Source organism: Cajanus cajan, chromosome 8 (assembly GCF_000230855.2).
Source record: "Cajanus cajan strain Asha chromosome 8, NIPB_CcT2T_4, whole genome shotgun sequence".
Lineage (NCBI taxonomy): Eukaryota > Viridiplantae > Streptophyta > Magnoliopsida > Fabales > Fabaceae > Cajanus > Cajanus cajan.
The window spans coordinates 8,033,040-8,049,369 of NC_138524.1; the positions used below are offsets into that span (position 1 = coordinate 8,033,040).

Sequence of the window (16,330 nt, forward strand, 5' to 3'; positions counted from 1 at the left end):
ACCAAAAAGAGGTAACCTATAATTTAATGTCTTACAATAAGATATTAAAATATTAATATCTAAAAAAAAATTAGTAAAAGTCGCGGACTTGTCTGGTAGCCCACAAATTTAGTCCATCTACTCATCCTTACAAGATAATAAATTGGTATCACTATTTTTTTTTTAATAAAAATTAACATATATCAATAACCCAAAAGTTTTATGAGATTATAGATAAATCTCATGTTTTTTCTATCACTACTGAAAAGAAAAACTTTTAATAATAATTTTAATCACTAACTACATAATTTTGTAACTGATAAATATTAGTCGTTTAAATTTATTATTTATTAGTCATTATTTTATAGATAGTAAAAAATAATTAATCCTTAATAATATTAGGTGATTAATCCGTAATTTAATATTTGATGTTATAAACTAATAACTAAAAAAAAAAGCAAAAAATAATTTTAATCATTTTGCACTATTTCGAATTGTCTCTCGCACTCAAGCTTTCTCATTGTCTTCAATTTCAAGCTCTCATGCTCTCTGAATGTTTTTAACCTCGAGCTCTCTCTCTCTTTCGCTTGTTCATCTCTCTTGAGCTCCCTCTCTATTGGTTCATCTCTCTCTCTCTTCAGCTCTCTCATCTCTGCACTTATTTTCTACCTAATATAGGATTTGTGTATTGATTTTGATTCGTGTTTGCCTTGATTGTGCATTCCTATGGTTTTATTTTTGTTTAATTTGTGTTTTTGGTTTAATTTGTGTACCGGAGAGACCGTATCGGTCACGTGGGCCAACACGTGCCATTTCGTCAGACACCCATGCATAGCCACGAACAAGCATCACTGTCAACGTCGGCTCGGCATGAGGCCGAGAACCGACATCAGTCTGGTTAATGCAAATGGACCATTACCATTCATCGAGTCGGCTCGGTCAGGTACCGTGCCGACATAGAACATACCGGAAGTATACAGGCTGCCGTATACGGACTAGACGGTTCAGTCATTTGCCGTTCCGACTAGTATTGATTAGCCGGCTCGGCCTCTTGCCGAAGGGTTAAGCAAGTCATAACAAGTAATCACAATCAAGAAAGGTAAGTACATGATTAAAGCCTAAACGACCAATTAGTACCGTATTACCTAATTTGGTAAATATCTGAGAGGGCCCATCACGCTCAGGCCCATGTCAGATGCTATAAATAGGTCACACGTAACAAGGTATGTCACTGTTCATTCATTACCCTAGAAAATCGTGCCCACACTGACTTAAGCATCGGAGTATCTTTTGCAGGTACCTCCCACTCCGAAGAATCCACCTAAAGCTCTCGTTCGGTCCTCATATTCCCCTGAAGATTACGAGTGTACCCTCAGACAGGTACATTTTGGCGCCCACCGTGGGGCCGAACCGATAGCTCTCGAGAAAGACGTATTCAACAGTTTCGACGTCATGGTGAAGACAAGGAAGACTAACGCTGAACACCAGTCCGAGGAGGAGCATCAGTCCGGGGCCGAAACGGTAGAGGAGACAAACTTGACCGATGTGGTACGACAAATGAAAGAGGAAATGATTGCCATGAAACAGCAGCGAGAGAGAGATGCCGCCGAAATGGCTGCATTGAGAGAAGAGAATGCTGCCCTGAAAAACCAATACCGAGATCCCACATGGAAACCATCCGAGACGACCCATACTCAGGGGTCGTTTCATTCACACGGACACCACACCCCTGCCAACCACACCTCTATTGCCACCCCAGCCGCTCATGCTTCAGCTAGTAGGCCGATACTGCCGATGCCGGCCGGAGCACATCGGCATCCCTTCACATCAAATATCATGCAGACCGCGCTTCTTGATCATTGGAAGTCGTTGCCTCTCGACAAGTACGATGGGACCACTGATCCCGATGAACACGTAGATGTGTTCTTGACTCAAGTCACCTTAAGCACAACCGATGATGCCGCCCTTTGTCGAATTTTCCCAACATCGCTAAAAGGACGAGCTCTGAGTTGGTTCACTCGGCTTCCGGCCAACTCAATTGATTCGTTTAGTACATTGGCCTCCCAATTCACAATTCAGTTTGCTACCAGTAGGCCTCACCAACTGACCTCGTTGGCTCTGGTAAGCATTCGTCAGGAGAAAAAGGAATCCCTTCGGACATTCATGAGCCGATTCAACAAGGCGGCATTGGAAATCCGAGACCTAAACCCGGCCGTCGCCCTGCATCATCTGACTACCGCCTTGAAGCCAGGTCCCTTCGCCAACAGTATTTGCAAGAAGCCACCATCCGACATGGATGACCTTCGGCGACGAGCCGATAAGTATATGCAAATGGAGGAGCTAGCTGAGTTCCGCAACCAAGCTAGAGCAGAAGTCGCGGCAAAGCCTGAAAGGCCAGTCGAGAATAATTTCCGAGGTCGCCCGAAAGAATTGGTACCTCGGGAGAGACCCCCTCGTGGGCCGAGGTATTCCCAATACACACCACTTAACACCAACAGAGCAGCCATACTCGAGCAAGCGCTGGCCTCGGACGTATTGGCCGTTCCAAAACGAGCTTCTACCCCCCCCAGGGCCGACACAACAAAATCTTGCCGCTACCACCGCAATCGAGGGCATTCGATAGAAGAATGTGCGGCTTTAAAAGACAAGATCGAAGACCTAATCAAACAGGGCCAGCTACAGGGTTTCATCGACCGACCGCACACAACTCGGCACGCCGACCGGTCAAGACGGCACGACCCTGAGCAAAGGAGAATGGAACCACGTCAGTATAGAGAACGGAGCCGGTCCAGAGAAAGACGAGATGTCGAACCCTCGTCACAGCCTCGGCGAGTCATCAATACCATTGCAGGTGGATTTGCTGGTGGTGGCTCATCTTCCTCATCGCAACGGAGGCATCTACGGGCCGTTCGGCATGTTCACGCCGTTGAAACAGTCCGTCGGCAATTACCTACTATCACCTTTACCGAAGCCGATTTCAAAGGCATTGATCCGGAGCAAGATGACCCAATGGTAATCAGTGTAGAAATCCATAACTGCATTGTGCGTAAAACGTTGGTAGATCAGGGAAGCTCGGCAGATATCTTGTACTGGAACACGTTCAAACAGTTGGGTATTCCAGAATCCGAATTGGTCCCCTACAACGAGCCACTGGTGGGGTTCTCTGGTGAGCGAGTGAAGACAAAGGGGTATATCAAGCTGTCCACACGGTTCGGATTTGATGAAGCTGATCACCGCGATATCCCAGTCAAGTATGTAGTGGTGCACGCCAGCACATCTTATAATATTCTGTTAGGACGACCGTCCTTGAATCGGCTCGGAGCCATTGTCTCCACTCCTCATCTGGCCATGAAGTTCCCGGCTGAGTCCGGACGAATCGTCACCATACACGCTGACCAAAAAACGGCGCGCGAATGTTATTTTAGTAGCTTAAGGTTGCCGAGAATGGAGGAGCCAACCGAACCGAGAAGGGTGCACTCGGTTTCGCAGCAGTCGGCCATCGACCTCGATCCACGAATCGATCAGGAGGAGAGGGTAGAGCCCATTGAAGACAAACAACCCTTCCAAGTAGGAACGGCACAATCCCAAGTTACTTACTTGGGAACCTATTTAACCGAAGGGGAGCGCCTAGCCATTCAGCGTGTGGTCCTCGAGAATAGAGACTTGTTCGCCTGGCACCCATCTGATATGCCTGGCATTGACCCCAATTTCCTGTGCCACAAGCTCTCCGTTAGCAAAGAGGCTAGGCCGATTGCTCAACGGCGCCGAAAAACGGGGGAAGAAAGAAAAACCGCCATCGAAGCAGAGGTGACCAAGTTGCTAGACGCTCAGTTTATCCGAGAGGTGCACTACACGACTTGGCTGGCTAACGTGGTCATGGTTAGAAAGTCAAATGGGAAATGGCGTATGTGCACCGATTATACCAATTTAAATAAAGCATGCCCAAAAGACGCCTACCCACTCCCGAACATCGATCGGCTCGTCGATGGGGCATCCGGCCACAAATTCTTGTCTTTTCTGGATGCTTACTCGGGATACAACCAGATCCGGATGCACCCCCAAGACGAAGAAAAAACGGCATTCATCACCGAAACAGCCAATTACTGTTACCGGGTGATGCCGTTCGGATTAAAAAATGCCGGGGCCACATATCAGCGTTTGATGAATAAAATCTTCCACAACCAGATCGGCCGAAGCATGGAAGTATATGTTGATGATATGGTGGTAAAATCAAGTGATGAATCGGCACATACGCATGACTTGGCCGAAGTGTTTCACGCGCTTCGCCAACATCAGATGAGACTCAACCCCGACAAGTGCGTATTCGGGGTCTCAGGCGGCAAGTTCTTAGGGTTTATGTTGTCCAGTCGCGGCATTGAAGCAAATCCTGACAAGTGCCAAGCCATTCTAAGCATGAAAAGCCCAAGTACCCTGAAAGAAGTTCAGAAGTTGGCAGGCCGGCTCACTTCGCTCTCCCGCTTTCTTCCTTGCCTAGCTGAGATAGCTAGACCCATCCTCCTCCTGCTCAAGAAGACCGAGCGATTCCAGTGGACCCAGGAGTGTGAAACATCATTCCAACATTTCAAGCAGCGCCTTAGTACACCCCCGGTCCTTTCCAAACCAGTTGCCAACGTTGACATGATTATATACTTAGCGGTTTCCGACAGCTCAATTAGCGCTGCGCTAATACAAGAAAACCGAGAAGAGCAACAACTAGTGTATTTCATCAGTCGGACTTTGCAGGAGGCCGAACGACGATACCAGTTAATTGAAAAGGTAGCCTTAGGACTCATCTACACTGCTCGTCGACTGAGACAATACTTTCATAGCCACAAGATAATTGTTCGGACCGATTGTCCAGTGGCAAAAGTATTAAGAAAACCAGAGATTGCCGGCCGAATGATGGCATGGTCGGTCGAGTTGTCAGAGTTCGATTTGTCCTTTGAGCCGAGAGGTCCAATCAAGTCGCAGCACTTGGCTGATTTTGTTAACGAGCTTACCCCTTCGGGGTGTTTTGAAGACGAATCATGGACCTTGCATGTCGATGGGTCTTCTAACGCCCAAGGCAGCGGAGCAGGAGTGATACTGGCTAGTCCCTCAGGCGTCACAATTGAGCAGTCCCTCCGGTTCGGTTTTCGTGCCTCCAATAACCAAGCGGAATACGAGGCCCTACTAGCTGGGATGCGGTTGGCAACCGAGATGGATGTGAAGCGAGTCATATGCTGGACCGACTCAAAGATAGTGGCCGAGCAGGTCAATGATAATTTCCAAGTTAAAGATGCGAACTTATTACAATACTATCATCTATTCCAAAAATTGAAGGATGAATTCAGTGAGGTTCAGGTTCGCCATGTTTTGCGTAGCAATAATGAACGAGCGGATCAGTTAGCTCGGCTCGCCAGCAGCCGGAAGCCGGGACAGCTGCGCACCACTATTCATCTTGAAGTTCCCTCCCCAAGCGTAACAACCGAGTGCATGGCAATAGATGAATCACCCTCATGGACCACACCCATTCGGAACTATATCACTAACGGCGCAGTACCAGCCGACCCGATGGAAGCTAAGAAGTTGCGAACACAGGCGGCTCGGTACTCCATGATAGCCGAGGACCTCTACAGACGGGGGTTCTCCACCCCGCTGCTCAAATGCATAGATAGTCACCAAGCAGATTACGTGATGAGGGAAGTCCATGAGGGTATTTGTGGCTCCCATTCCGGAGGACGAACCTTAGCAGCTAAAGTCTTGCGGGCCGGTTATTATTGGCCAACTCTGAAGGGGGACTGCGCCGACTTTGTCAAAAAATGTGTTCAGTGCCAAAAATACGGGAACCTCATCCATGCTTCAGCTGCTGAACTGCATAGCATCAGCTCTCCATGGCCGTTTACTTTATGGGGCATTGATGTACTCGGCCCATTTCCGGTGGCAAAGGGACAAGTTAAGTTTCTCCTCGTAGCTGTCGATTACTTCACAAAGTGGATTGAGGCCGAGCCGCTTGCCTGCATCTCCGCCGCTAATGTCCAGAAATTTGTCTGGAAGAACATAGTTACCCGTTTCGGCATCCCATATGCCATCATCTCGGATAACGGCTTACAATTCGCGGACAAAAAGTTCAACTCTTTCCTTGAAAACCTTGGCATCCGGCATAGGTTTACATCAGTTGAACACCCCCAGTCGAACGGCCAGGCCGAAGCAGCCAATAAGGTTATCCTCACCGAATTAAAGAAACGGCTCGGTTCGGCAAAAGGGGCATGGGCCGAAGAGTTGCCAGAGGTCCTTTGGGCGTATCGATGTACACCACAATCAACAACAAAAGAGACACCCTTTCGCCTGACTTACGGCGCAGACGCCATGATCCCGGTTGAAGTCGGAGAGCCATCATTCCGAAGACAGCACTTCCATGAGGAGTCCAACAATGCTTCGCTCCGAGCCGAGCTCGATGCCCTCGATGAAGCACGGGAAAAAGCACAGATTGTGGCCGAGGCATGTAAACAACGCATGACACGCCGTTTCAATTCAAGTGTTAAGCCGAGAACATTTCACGAAGGTAATCTTGTATGGAGAGCAACCGGGTCAGCCAGACGCAACTCTTCAGAAGGAAAGCTATCAGCTAACTGGGACGGCCCTTTCCGGATACGGCATGTCCTCAACAATGGAGCGTACAAGTTAGAAGAGTTGTCCGGCAAGGTCGTTCCTCGGACATGGAACTCTACGCACTTGAAGACTTACTATAGCTAGTTGCCTATTTTCACAAACTTGTAAGCGTTGTAAGGGTGCACTCTTTTCCTTGAACCGGTCTTTTTCCCTCTTAAAAAATAGTGAAAAGAGGTTTTGGCCGGCAAGGTTTTTAACGAGACATCCATTTATCAATAACAACACGATTCAATCACTCATGCTTTAATTAAATTATTCAAGTCTTCCCTCCCGAGACGTCTCTCGGCCAAGGATGTGGCTTTAATTAATTATTCAAGTCTTCCCTCCCGAGATGTCTCTCGGCCAAGGATGTGGCTTTAATTAAATTATTCAAGTCTTCCCTCCCGAGATGTCTCTCGGCCAAGGATGTGGCTTTAATTAAATTATTCAAGTCTTCCCTCCCGAGATGTCTCTCGGCCAAGGATGTGGCTTTAATTAAATTATTCAAGTCTTCCCTCCCGAGACGTCTCTCGGCCAAGGATGTGGCTTTAATTAATTATTCAAGTCTTCCCTCCCGAGATGTCTCTCGGCCAAGGATGTGGCTTTAATTAAATTATTCAAGTCTTCCCTCCCGAGATGTCTCTCGGCCAAGGATGTGGCTTTAATTAAATTATTCAAGTCTTCCCTCCCGAGATGTCTCTCGGCCAAGGATGTGGCTTTAATTAAATTATTCAAGTCTTCCCTCCCGAGATGTCTCTCGGCCAAGGATGTGGCTTTAATTAAATTATTCAAGTCTTCCTTCCCGAGATATCTCTCGACCAAGGAGACGGCTCATGCAAATTAAGTTGTTAATCACCACAAGAGTTCACGCCAGTTATAACATAAAGGACGGAGAAATTTCATTAAAAAAAAAAAGAAAGGTACATTATCAATAGGCGCTATCGGCCCCATAATACAAAAGAAACATTTAAGACGCTACTTCTGCCTCCCCCTGAACTGGACCATCCTCAGGTGCAGCCTCCTCGTTCAGAGTCTCCTCTTCGTTTGGCCCAACTGGCCGAACCGGAGCCTCCTCGTCGGCTTCCTGATCAGGTGGAATGGAGGTCATATCCACTAACTTCCCTTGGAAAAAATCTTTTGTCATGTCCAGGTGGAAGTCAGGGGGAAAGTCACCGAAGTAGCAAGCCTGCCGAGCAGCTTGAGCAAAACCGGCCTGATGCTGACTGAGAACCTTGGCGCGCGCCTTCTCCTGATAAGCACCAAAGGCAGCCTTTTCAGCATCCAGCTCCTTGCTCAGAGCTGTCACCTTATCAGTCTCGCCCTTCAGAGCAAGTTCGAGACGCTGTACCTTTAAGGCCAAGTCATCAGCGGTTCTTCCTCGGCGATCCATCTCGGACTGATACTTGCTACTAGCCGTCTGGGCGTCGGTCAAAGCAGCCAGTGTCTCTTGAAGAGACTTCTCCTGCTCAGCTAGCTGTTTGCGCAACTCATCCGCCTCACCGTTCGGCTGCATGACAATACTCTGTGCCATGGCCACAGCGCGCACTTGGAACTCACAAAAGAAGCTCCATTTCTGCGCCGAACTCATTCGGCTCAGCAGCCCCTGCCCTACCTCGGAGGTCAGGTCTTGACTCAGGAAATCCTGAGCGTTAACATTGCCAGCCAAGAAACTTGGTGCCGACAAGCTTTCGGGAACAGGGGGGCTAACCACTCGGCGCTGTTTTGCCCGGCGACTCTCCTCCTCGGCCCTAGAGTCAGGCCTTCTTTTTTCAGGTTGGGGCCGGGTGGTCTTCTTCGGCCGAGACGTGGGTCCGACCCCACTACCTTGACCAGCTGGTTGATTCACGCGCGCGGCCGGCGCAGGCCTATTCGCGGTGTTCGACGCAAGTTGGTTCCGAAGCAAGTTGCGGATATCCAAATCGTCATGACCCGCCATTATACCTGCACATCATTAGTCAAAATCAATGATAACACTTGAATTCAAACAAGTAGGAAAAGTACTATACCGATCAATTCTTCGACCACATCGGCCGAATCAAACAATCGGACAAGAGGACGGCATGGTAAGGGCCGAGGCAACTTGTTTAACAAATCAAGACTTCCTCTCTCCTCTGGGGACATGCGTGACTTGGAAACCGTGTCATACTTGCGCGGCTTCCGGGTCCAGTAGAAGGGAAATAGTGGATTTCCCTCAGCGTCAAAGAAATACTTATTCCCTGGTTCCGGCCGAATCATCACCTTCATAAATCCCACTTTAAATTTTTTGTAGGAGGTGGTGAAAGGTTGTAGTAGACAATCACTGTGGCGAATCAAAGACAGCCACTTGGCCTTCCTCGTCGGCCGAGAAGTATAGAAGTGCAGAAATAGATGTGGAGTAGGAGAAAGACCGAGACCCAGACACAAATGCCTGAACCCTTGCATAGCGGCCCAGGTGTTCGGGTGAAGTTGACTCGGCGCCACATTCAAAAGCCGAAGTATACCCATAAAGTAATCGTCAAATGGGAGAGATATCTTCAAATCCCGGAACATATAATCATACACATAGAAAAAGGGGTATTTAGAAGTCCCCTGACTCAAATAAACAAAATCAGGATTGGACACCCCGTCGCCTCGGCATGGTTGAAAGAAGATGGCCGAAGGCTCCTCATCTTCAGGAAAGTCCAAAAACTTCACGGCCGATACAAAATCCACCAGAGATTTTTTACTTGTATACCGAGAGTATACACTACCAACCTCACCGTGCACCCACGAATATCCGGGAGTTGATATTGGAGGGAACACTCTTGATGATTCTCCACCCCGACTAGGTTGCTCATCGGAATCTACAGCCGATGCCGACTCATTCCCGCTTTGCGACCGACCGGACCCCGAAGCCGACTCTGTGGAATCGTCCCTATTTGAAGCTGAAGCCGACGCTACCTCCTGGTGCGGCGTCGTCCTTAACCTAGATACCTCTTCGTCCCCAGAGGAGTCAACATGAACAATGTCCGGGTTAGACATTACGTACCTGATGATTGAACTTGACCAATTGCTGTTGAGTACTCAAAACGCTCTCAGATATCTTCGGCTCGGAGCAGCTAGTAAGTTTGCGTGTGGCAATCCTTCCTCCTACACACCTATTTATAGGCGTTCTTAATAGGCAACTGAAGAGACACCCCCTCGTGCCTACCGTTGGATCATTTAGATCCAACGGTCTAGGGCGCGCAACTCTTCATATCCCACCATAACTTCCCGCGTACGCCATCAAATACCCAACGGTTACAACTCTTCATATCCCACCATAACTTCCCGCGTACGCCATCAAATACCCAACGGTTACAACTCTTCATATCCCACCATCAGTTGTAACCCTTAGCTTCTTCTTCACGACACCGACTGAAAAATTCTTTTTATTTCATTAACCTTTCGCGTCACTTCGTTCCTCAAAGGCTGGGGGGCTTGTGTACCGGAGAGACCGTATCGGTCACGTGGGCCAACACGTGCCATTTCGTCAGACACCCATGCATAGCCACGAACAAGCATCACTGTCAACGTCGGCTCGGCATGAGGCCGAGAACCGACATCAGTCTGGTTAATGCAAATGGACCATTACCATTCATCGAGTCGGCTCGGTCAGGTACCGTGCCGACATAGAACATACCGGAAGTATACAGGCTGCCGTATACGGACTAGACGGTTCAGTCATTTGCCGTTCCGACTAGTATTGATTAGCCGGCTCGGCCTCTTGCCGAAGGGTTAAGCAAGTCATAACAAGTAATCACAATCAAGAAAGGTAAGTACATGATTAAAGCCTAAACGACCAATTAGTACCGTATTACCTAATTTGGTAAATATCTGAGAGGGCCCATCACGCTCAGGCCCATGTCAGATGCTATAAATAGGTCACACGTAACAAGGTATGTCACTGTTCATTCATTACCCTAGAAAATCGTGCCCACACTGACTTAAGCATCGGAGTATCTTTTGCAGGTACCTCCCACTCCGAAGAATCCACCTAAAGCTCTCGTTCGGTCCTCATATTCCCCTGAAGATTACGAGTGTACCCTCAGACAGGTACAATTTGTATGTGTCCATTGCTGTTTAGGTTTTGATGATTGATCTTTTTTTAATGGTTGTGTTCTTATGCACTCATTTTAGTTGGAACACCAGAAGGACTATATCCTTTTATTCATTGAATGCTTACTACTTAATGCGTTATTTTTCATTTTCTAGTTCCTGTATTTTTTTACTAGTTGATTTTTATGATTTAGAAGTTTTACAACTATTTGAAGGACAAACGGATTTGTTGTTATTTATTATAAGGTGAATCTTCTAAACAGTGTTTAAGTGCAACTCCTTCGAATCTTAACAAAGATGAGTTGATAGAAGCATTGCATTGGGCTTTGGTGGTTGTATATAAAAACTGATAAAGGTTTCCAAGAGAAAGATATTTATAGTTTATTCCTTTTAGTGTTTGATCTTTTCTCTGTTAATTATTTGTTAAAGACGGAATTCATGTACATCAAATTGAATCTTCATCCTATTTTTTGTGGTTATCTATCACTCAAATGCTTCCATCAGCAACTCAAACCCTAACGCTTCCATCCGCGTTGGAGACACTGAGAGAGGAAAATGTACAAGAACCAGCTTCAGGAGCTGGCCCAACGAAGCTGCTTCAACATCCCTTCCTACACCTGCATTCGGGAAGGCCCCGATCACGCCCCTCGCTTCAAGGCCACCGTCAACTTCAACGGCGAGATCTTCGAGAGCCCCCACTACTGCTCCACTCTCCGCCAGGCCGAGCTCTCCGCCGCCGAGGTCGCCCTCAATTCCCTCTCCCACCGCGCTCCCTCTCACTCCCTCGCCGCCAGGATCCTCGTAAGCTAATTACCATACTACCCTCGCCCTCCCTTAATTCCTTTTACTGAGATTTCTTTCTAAAATAGGGATTCCGCTTTTGCATCTTTTATTTTTTGTTGTCAACTTAATTTCTTTCTTTCTCTCTCTATGTTGATGTGAGTGTCTATTGATTTGCCTTGTGTGCTGTGTGGTAATTCTATAATTGGTGATGTTGGGTTCTTATGTGCAAATTTTTAGGATGAAACGGGGGTTTACAAGAACCTCTTGCAGGAAATTGCTCAGAGGGTGGGGGCTTCGTTGCCGCAGTACTTTACATTCAGGTCAGGCTTAGGACATCTTCCTGTGTTTACTGGGACGGTAAAGTTGGCTGGAATCATGTTTACTGGTGAACCTGCCAAGAACAAGAAACAAGCAGAGAAAAATGCTGCTATGGCGGCTTGGTCTTCTTTGAAGCAATGTAAGTGCCTCCCTGCCTTTTCTCTCGATGCCTTAATTTCATGTAAAAGGATATCGAGCTTTACTTCAGTTTGTCTTGTCAATATTGCTTCAAAATACCACAAACTAGAACACTCGCAATTCCCAGCCCAGTCCTGTTTCCGAAATTTGCGTAAGAAATGTGGGCTTCTGAGGCAGTGCACTGCCTGTTTCTTCCGAAAATTCGCCTGTAGTGCCCGCTTATCCGGGGTAAAGGCCAAGACCATGTTCAATGCATTTGTAGATCCTTTTTCCATGTGACTTTCTTTCAGATGACATAATGTTATGTGCCAGATAGTTTTACCTGCATATGTGACGCTACAATCTTCCTTTTGTCGATTTCTTTTCGTCCAATTGAGTTTTAACTTTTTAGTGAACTACTTAATAGAAGCAAATCACCCTGCTATAGTGGCAATGCAGGACAGGGAGTCCCATGGCTGCTCAAAATTGTTCGCTGTCTTTCTATCACGTTATGCTTATACATTAAGCAGAGTGTAGTTGATATTATGGCTTTCTACCACGTTTGGTTCAGCTTAAATATGGGAGATAATAGCTTATTTTCAAAAATTCTCTCTGGAAGTTGATCAAAATCTGTGATTAGATTTCCAAATTAAGCTGAACCAAAAATGCATGAAATCTATAAAAAGGCCCCACCTATTAACACTTCAGTTTTCTCTCTGTTGGTTTTGCAACTATATTCCAGAAACTCAATCATTTTCCAATCAAACCTGCCCTTTTGTTATCAGGTCTTTGCCCTGTCACCACTCACCATTGTTTCCCACAACTTTCTAGATATAGTATTTAACCATTTACTTTCTAGTTGATTATACTTGTTACTTAATTGAGTTTTTTTTTTCTTCATTTGGGTGCGTAGACAGGCCAACAATCAAACTTGTTACACAATTGTGGTTCCCCACACTGTTCTAGTTCCACCAACGCCTACTTTCCTGCTTTGCTGCGTTTGATCATGACTTGTTTATTGTGTTTTAGGTTGTGTGTGATTGTGCACCTAGCAAGAACTTCCACTAATTAATTACAAATATGTCTTCAATTTTGGTAATTTTTTGTTGTTGAGTATTCATATATATGTATTATATAAGTTATTTATCTTGTATCCATAATGTTCAAGTATACTGGTCATTTTCGAGTGTCTGGGATTGACTGCTACGTTTTATGTTATCCATGATTCGCAACTATGGTCTTAAGTATGTATAAAAATGATCAACTATGAATTAACTAATGTTTTCTTTCTTGGCAGTGGCAAAAGAAACTGCCAAGTCTTCAACTGAGCCAGAGAACAATGACGAACTAGAACAAATCACTATAGCACGGGCCTTACTGAACTACCGACTGAAGGAAAAGATTTACATGTTATAGTGTATATAAATTGAGGCAACACTCACCTTACAAGTTAATTTTGTATGGTTAAGTATTAGACCTATAATTTGCATGTTAGATGAATTCATTGTAAGCATTTGAAAGTTGAATAATTATTAATAGAAATTGTACAAAAATTACATTCGAATAGTAATTTCTTTTTATTTTTTTTCTTCTTGCAAAAAATTCGCAGAAAGTTTCATGTAATAAGAGAAATTATAGTAGTGAGTGTTTAGGTACAACTCCTTTGAATCTTAACAAAGATGAGTTGATAGGAGCATTGCATTGGACTTTGGTGGTTGTATAGAAAAACTGACAAAGATTTTCAAGAGAAAGATATTTATAGTTTATTCCTTTTAGTGGTTGATCTTGTTAAAGTAGGAATTCATGTACATCAAATTGAATCTTCATGTTGATGTCACCAAAAATATTTGTATGTTTTTTTTTCCCTCTATTTTTTTGTGGTTATTTATCACTCAAATGCTTCTCAAATATTGGTAAAATTTTCAAATTTGTAACCTTTATAAGAAGGTTTGTTGTTTGATCTGTTTAAAAACAAAGTTAGCATAATCTAGACATGAATGTTACTTCTTCTAGACATCAGTTCCAACTACACCTTTATTAGTTTAACATTGCTTTGGCTTGAGTGTCAAAGTATATTAAGATAACAAAATCCCCGAACAAAAGGTAGTTTTTTCTTAAATTTTTATTAAGTTTTGCCTCTGGCTTAAAACACCACATTTACTAAACACACATTTATATCACACTCTACTTGTTCTAATTACCTCAATCCTAGGCAACTGTAGCGAGGCCAAAGATCGGTTAATAATCAAAATGTTAGTCATTTTCCACTAGGTTTTTGCTCATCCACCAACAATCTTGCATCTTATAGTCATGTTGGTGCTAGCTTATGTTCGTCATGTTCAGCCTTTCTCTATTCATCAAAGGTTATTAATATTCTCATGTCGTAGATCAAAGACCAATACCTCTATTATATGTTTTAATGTTACCTACAAGCAGTATAAAAGGAGGATTACACTAAAATCTCTAAAATTTTGCCTTATTTGCACTTACCTTAAGTGTTTGAATTTTAAAAAGTAACTCGTATCAAGTAAAGGGTGTATGTGTAATTATGATTAGTGTTAAATCATGGTAAGTATACAAGGAAAATTCATTTTGCCTTCTCACAGTTACAAAATTTGTAGAGTTGATGACATATATTGTACCTTGGGGAGCTTGAACAATTAGTCCTTACTCAAAGAGCGATATGATTTTTTTAAAGAATACTAATGAGGTTGTGTTTGTGATTGAAAATTATAAGACTCTTTGTTACCATGGTCCATGCACGACACATCAAGTTGTCAAAGATTTTTTTTACAACTCTCAAAAGTTTTTTTGCAAGTTGTGGTTGGATATAACTGATACTAAGCTAACAAAAGATAAAAGTTAAGAAGGAAAGTGTCAAAATATTAAATATATATACTTGTTTTGTGTTATAAGTTGGAAGCATGAGAGACCAATGTTCCTATTCCAATATCCATACCAACTAATATTAAGTAATTTCGATCTCTACACTAAGGCTTTGTTTGGATTTGAGGATGGAAAATGGGGAGTGGAAAAGGAGGGATTTGAAGGGAAAGTGAGTGGAAAGTGATGTTGTTTGAATTAAGGGAAAGTGAGTGAAAAGTGTAGAGAAAGTTTGTGAGTAAATTGATTGATGTGATATATAAAAATAATTTTTTTAATTAATAATTGTGTAAGATTACTATTTTGCCATTTGGTTAAAAAAAGATTTTTAATTATTATAATTAAAAGATAAATATATAAATTTTAACTAAAAAAAATATAAAATATTAATTTAAAAATAATTTAATTTAAATATTTGCTTTAAATTTAATGATAGATAAAAATTAAAAATTTAATAGATGAATATATAATTTACACTTTTACCGTTGGATTAAAAATGAGTATAATATTATTTATTGTAAATAATAATAATTACAATAAAATTATATTAATAGGTATAATTTATTAAAAAAATAATAAATAATGATAAGAATAATAATAAATATTAGAAAAATGATAAGAATCATAATAAATAATAATGATACTAATTATAATAAATAATAATAATAATATTAATAAAAATGAAAATAATAATATTTATAATAATAAATAATAATAACAAAATATATTATGATAATTATATTTTGTAAAACAAATTTTGATACCCAGAACGGGCCGTTCTCAGACCAGAACGGGCCGTTCTGGGGTTACAAATTAACCCACATCGTCCATCTATGAAACGGCCCGTTCTAAAACTGGAACGGCCCGTTCCCAAAGTGGAACGGCCCGTTCTGAGTTCGCATTTTGCACATAAAATTCATTTTTGGAACGGGCCGTTCTGGGTTCCACTGGAAGCAAAAATACCCCAGCATAATCGATTATGCTCAGTCATAATCGATTATGCTCAGTCATAATCGATTATGCAAGGCCATAATCGATTATGTGGCCAACCATAATCGATTATGCTTCCTTCGTATAATTGATTATGCATGCATGGGACAGGGGCATTTCCGGGTTTTCACAAATCCTACGTGACTTTCTTCTCCTTTCTTCGCTTTTGTGGGAGGACGCGAACCACGCTTCTCCCCCCTTTTCTTCGTCTTTCCGTCGTCGCAAATCACCACAAACAAATAGCAATTTTCTTCGCCTTTCCTTGCTCGTGAACAGTAAATCCCTGGAAACAAACACTACCTAAAATTACCCCACCAAATCTGAAAAACTATATAAATTTCAGTTGATTCTATTTGTAATCTAATACATAAATACCTGTAAGTGAATGAAAAGTGTTAATAAAAAGATATATTATGTAGTCATTAAAATGACTACAAAAATTACCTCTAATTTTTTTTTTTTTTTTACTTTTATCAGTTATTTATACGATCTTTATCAACATTTGATATAAATATCGATAATATTTTCACCAATCTTAAATATATTGATCATTAATTAATTGTTGATAAAAAAT

At 43.1% G+C, this 16,330-nt stretch overlaps 1 protein-coding gene across 4 annotated transcripts; it reads left to right on the forward strand.

Annotated features, from left to right (window-relative positions):
• Nucleotides 1-580: 580 nt before the first annotated feature.
• LOC114915916 (double-stranded RNA-binding protein 2) lies at nucleotides 581-13,658 on the forward strand. 4 transcript variants are annotated; one of them, XM_083061848.1, is made up of 4 exons: nucleotides 581-598; nucleotides 11,170-11,466; nucleotides 11,686-11,905; nucleotides 13,181-13,658. In XM_083061848.1, exons 2-4 carry the CDS (start codon nucleotides 11,221-11,223, stop codon nucleotides 13,297-13,299), a joined length of 585 nt encoding a protein of 194 aa, XP_082917974.1. In that variant the 5' UTR covers nucleotides 581-598; nucleotides 11,170-11,220; the 3' UTR covers nucleotides 13,300-13,658. The 4 variants fall into 4 exon arrangements, 2 of the variants coding, with proteins under 2 accessions (XP_082917974.1, XP_029127181.1); XR_014428413.1 differs by lacking the exon at nucleotides 581-598 and adding an exon at nucleotides 12,797-12,978 and having other exon boundaries at nucleotides 11,027-11,466; XR_014428414.1 differs by lacking the exon at nucleotides 581-598 and adding an exon at nucleotides 12,913-12,978 and having other exon boundaries at nucleotides 11,027-11,466.
• The last annotated feature ends 2,672 nt before the right edge of the window (nucleotides 13,659-16,330 follow it).